At 38.3% G+C, this 4,987-nt stretch overlaps 1 protein-coding gene across 1 annotated transcript; it reads left to right on the plus strand.

Moving 5' to 3' along the window:
• The first annotated feature begins 518 nt into the window (after positions 1 to 518).
• LOC104823547 (protein NRT1/ PTR FAMILY 6.3-like) lies at positions 519 to 4,720 on the plus strand. Its single transcript, XM_010555163.1, has 5 exons — positions 519 to 777; positions 987 to 1,164; positions 1,307 to 1,346; positions 1,574 to 2,148; positions 3,562 to 4,720. The coding sequence occupies exons 1-5, from the start codon at positions 669 to 671 to the stop codon at positions 4,427 to 4,429; spliced, it is 1,770 nt and encodes a 589-aa protein (XP_010553465.1). The 5' UTR covers positions 519 to 668; the 3' UTR covers positions 4,430 to 4,720.
• Positions 4,721 to 4,987: the final 267 nt, after the last annotated feature.

Genomic DNA, 4,987 nt, shown 5'->3' on the forward strand with positions numbered 1-4,987 from the left:
CAATGATCAGAAACTTATTGAATAAAACACGTTAAATTCTGGCAAATCGATACAGATGAACATAGTTTCTGGTTTCATGAAAAGGTGTGCCGAAAATATATAATATATATTATATATTATTATAGACATAAATAATAATAACTCAAGAACAGGGAAATTCACACGCATGGCCCACTGGCCGACCTCTTGGAACTTAAACCACAGTTCCAAATGCAGAGGAAGTGGTGAAGATTTCACTTTGGTCCCACTCTCTCTTTTTTTCCTCTCTCTATATGCATATATATGCGTGTTTATGTATATGTATATATTTTTATATTAATTCTTTCCCCAATAATCAAACAACACTCATCGAAGTCACACCAGGTGTCACTTTTTTTTAAAACCTTTTCCTTTTTTTTTTTTTTTTAAATTTCGAAACCTTTTTAATTCCTTACAACTGTAACTTAGTTTTTCAAGTTTTTTGTTTTGTTAAATTTAGCTTTTCAAGTTTCCCCCTATAAATACCCTAACCGCAGAGAGCCCTCACAACAAAGCAAAAGCTCTCAAACAAAACTACCCTTTTGCTCCGTGTGATTCACAAAAAATATATAAAAGAAAAGAATCAAAAGAACCAAAAAAGATTCAGTTTTCTTTTGTTCTTGCATAATTTTTCCATCAATCTTTAAGATATGTCTCTTCCTGAAATCCAAGATACCCTCTTAGATGCCTGGGACTTCCAAGGCCGCCCCGCCATCCGATCCAAGACCGGTGGTTGGGCCAGCGCCGCCATGATTCTCTGTACGTGTATATATATATATATATATATATATCGTATCTGTTTTCATATAATATGAATTTTGGTCCATACAATATATTATCCATGTACAGACATATATGAGTATTCAAGAAGATTGAAACTTTTCGATGTCTTTGACATGGGTTTGAATTGTTTTCATGTGGGTATTGCTTTTTTTCCCAAAAAGATTGAAACTTTTTTTTTTGTCAAGGTATCGAGGCCGTAGAGAGGTTAACGACGTTAGGTATCGGCGTTAATCTGGTTACGTATTTGAAGGGGACTATGCACTTGGGAAATGCAACGTCGGCTAACACCGTTACCAACTTCATTGGAACATCGTTCATGCTCTGTCTCCTCGGTGGCTTTGTCGCCGACACGTTTCTCGGCAGGTTTGGTCCTTAATTCCCTTCCTCCAAAACGTATCTATCACAACCGACCAATATGATAACTATATTATATATATATATATATGTGTGTGTCATAATCATCATATACTAATAACCATTTAATTTTGGTTCCTTAATTATATAGGTACATGACAATTGCGATCTTCGCCACGATTCAAGCCACGGTAAGAAGACAATATAAGTCTTTTCTCCACCAAAGTTATGAAGAAAAATTTAACAAATAGACAAATAAGTGTACCTACTGAATCATTGGTTCATATATCGTTGTCCCCACGTAAATATCAACCTTCTTTCATATCAATTTGTTTGACCGTTGTCACTTTTTATCCCCCCCCTTTTTTTTATTTCGGGAATTCTGATGATTTTGTTATGATTGTTAAAATATTATTAGGGTGTAACGATCTTAACGCTCTCAACGATCATTCCTGGCCTCCGGCCTCCGAAATGCGATCCAACCTCGTCAAATTCATGCGTACAAGCTAGTGGAATGCAACTTTTAGTCCTATACATAGCGTTATACCTCACCGCTCTCGGAACCGGTGGCGTTAAAGCGAGCGTTTCGGGTTTCGGTTCGGATCAATTCGATGAGACAGACCCGAAGGAACGTTCTCAAATGACGTATTTCTTCAACCGGTTCTTCTTCTTCATCAACGTTGGCTCGCTTGGTGCGGTCACCGTTCTTGTATACATACAAGACGACGTTGGGCGCAAATGGGGTTATGGTGTATGCGCGTTTGCGATTGTGTTCGCGCTTTTGGTGTTTTTGTCGGGGACTAAACGCTACCGCTTCAAGAAGCTGATCGGTAGCCCGCTAACGCAGATTGCAGCGGTCTTCATCGCCGCGTGGCAAAAGAGACGGCTTGAACTTCCTGCGGATCCGTCGCTCTTTTTCGATTTGGACGATATCGTTACGTCGGAGGTTTCGAAGAAGATGAAGCAAAGGTTGCCCCACACCGAGCAATTCCGGTACGCGTTACGACTTACAGATTATGATTATCTTTTGGAGGGGATCTCCCCCAGCTCTGTTGGTTTGAGAGCCCAATTCCTGAACAAGAGGTCGTGGGTTCAACACCCAGGGTATGGAGATTTCTCCTCCGACCACCTTCGGATGCTTCACATCCCACACGTGTGGTGCCGGTTGTGCGTGTGGGTCGGGATTAGTATGGGCCTTTTGGACCTGGAATTACCCGGTTATCAAAAAAAAAATGATTATCTTTTGGAAATTATTTTGAAATATGTTTCGTGAATAAATTAAATATTGAAATGATTGGAGCGTAGGTTAAACACAAATTGAATTTTGATTAGGTTTGAAGTGTGAATTAAGAGTGGGTAGGAAATCAGCAGTGTCTTTTTAGTTGAGGTGGGAAGGTCCATTAATATAAATGCCTACGTGGCATTAGAATCCAACTAAAGTGGCTTGAATATTTGCGTTGATTACTTGGACCAGAGTATCATTATTATTATTATTATACTATTAAATAATATGCACTTACAATGAAATAAAAAAGATTGAAAACGCGAGTGGGCAATATTTACAATTTAAAAGATATAAAATTTTAAGATTATGGTTGTCTTCGCACGACCCGTGATTATTTTATTTTATAACATGATATTTATCCTATCCTATGCATATATATAAGATAATTAGAAAAAATAGAAGAAGAAGATAATCCAAAGAGAATCAATTCAATGATTCAAAGCGTACATACTAAAACAATAACATTGTATTTTTCACCATTTCTAGATCTTCAATATAGTTTTATCTATTTATCTATTGAGGTATAGAAACATGTCTTCGAGTCCATCGCCAAACCAAATCTAATAAATATATGATGGGTACAGAAAAACATTTATAGGAAATACTTATTTATTTTTATAGGGACAAAAAATAACTGCTAAAACATTATATAGATTTTTTTAATAAAGATTGATTATAAAATAAATTATATATCTTTATTATATAGAAAGTTGCTTTTGTCTTGTAATGGTGATCGATCACGTTTCTTGCCGTGACGCCTCCACTGCTTCACACCTTCACCAGGCCTGACTGACACAGAAAGCCAGATTTCAATTTCGTTGTCACGTTCACGCCACGTGACTTGCATGCCTTTTTCTAATCGTGGCCATGCAAATACATTTCCCCTTCATTACTAGATATATACATATATATGTATTTATAATCCAAAAGTCAACATTTTCCAAACAAACAAAGGAAAACCATGATTGTTTTGGTTAGAATTCCACTTACGTTTGCTGCAACACAAAACAAATTTAGATTTGTCTTTTGACCAAATTTAAACATCTTTGATACGCATTCATCATAACATTTGTATGTCCATCTTTTTTAAATTATTTATATTTTTTCTTTTTATGATATAGGTCCTTGGATAAAGCGGCCATTAAGGAACAACAAGACACGATTGGTCCGAACCTATACAACAAATGGACACTCTCAACCCTAACGGACGTCGAAGAAGTGAAACAGATAGTAAGAATGTTACCAATTTGGGCAACCTGCATTCTCTTTTGGACAGTACATGCCCAGCTGACAACATTGTCCGTGGCACAATCCGAGACCATGGACCGACGCGTCGGAAGCTTCCAAATCCCTCCCGCCTCGATGGCCGTCTTCTACGTCGGCGGTCTCCTCCTCACGACCGCCGTCTACGACCGTTTCGTCATCCCCTTCACCAAAAAATTCCTAAAGAAACCTAATGGCCTTACACCATTACAACGCATCGGTATAGGGCTACTCTTCGCCTCTTTCGCCATGGCGGTCGCTGCCCTAGTCGAGATCAAACGTCTAAGAACTGCTCATTCCCACAGTCCAACTGACAAAACGCTTCCTCTAGGGTTCTACTTGCTGATTCCTCAGTATCTAATCGTCGGTATAGGTGAAGCGCTGATATACACAGGACAATTGGATTTCTTCTTGAGAGAGTGTCCAAAGGGTATGAAGACGATGAGCACAGGGCTGTTGTTGAGTACATTGGCGTTAGGGTTTTTCTTGAGCTCGGTTCTCGTGGCGATTGTTCATAAAGTCACCGGAACCGCACATGCATGGATCGCCAACGATCTCAACAAAGGTCGGCTCTACAATTTCTACTGGCTCGTCGCTGTTCTTTGCGCCTTGAACTTCGCCGTGTTTTTGGTTTTCGCAAAGTGGTATGTTTACAAGGACAAGAGGCTAGCAGAGGTCGGGATTGAGTTGGATGATGAGCCCGAGATCCCCACGTGTCATGCTTGATGATGATGATGAAGATTACGACGATGATGATGATAAACACGATATGGTTTTGTGGTATAGTACGTAAATTTTCTTACTTTGTCACAAAAAAAAAACATGTTTCTTGGTTTTGGTTTAAATCTCTTGTTTTCCCGAGTGTACAAAGGGAAACAAGAGGGAGGGGTTAAAGAGACCGGGGTTCATAAAAGAAAATGGGGCGACCGAAGGAACAACAAGTTATATGTATCAATCTTGCAAAATTTGTGCGTCTTTGTATAAATCAGAATCAGTAAAAATTTCCATGATTTTCAATTTCAACGTATCAAGTTAATAGGGTGCCTATTTTCCTTCCCCTTTTTAAATTTTTTGATTGACCCATATATTAATCCCATCTTAATTGTATTTTAATTTGCGGAATGATAATTTAAGGTGCATTCTCAGAACGTCGTGGCCTTACATCAAGATGATTTGGAATTTGATATAAGTGATTTGACTCGAAAATAAATTATATGATTCTTAACAAAAACGCATTAATACATGTGTTGTCGTATCAATCAGAACCGATGCACATGTGTCTAC

This window comes from Tarenaya hassleriana, unplaced genomic scaffold (assembly GCF_000463585.1).
Source record: "Tarenaya hassleriana unplaced genomic scaffold, ASM46358v1 Cleome4, whole genome shotgun sequence".
NCBI lineage: Eukaryota > Viridiplantae > Streptophyta > Magnoliopsida > Brassicales > Cleomaceae > Tarenaya > Tarenaya hassleriana.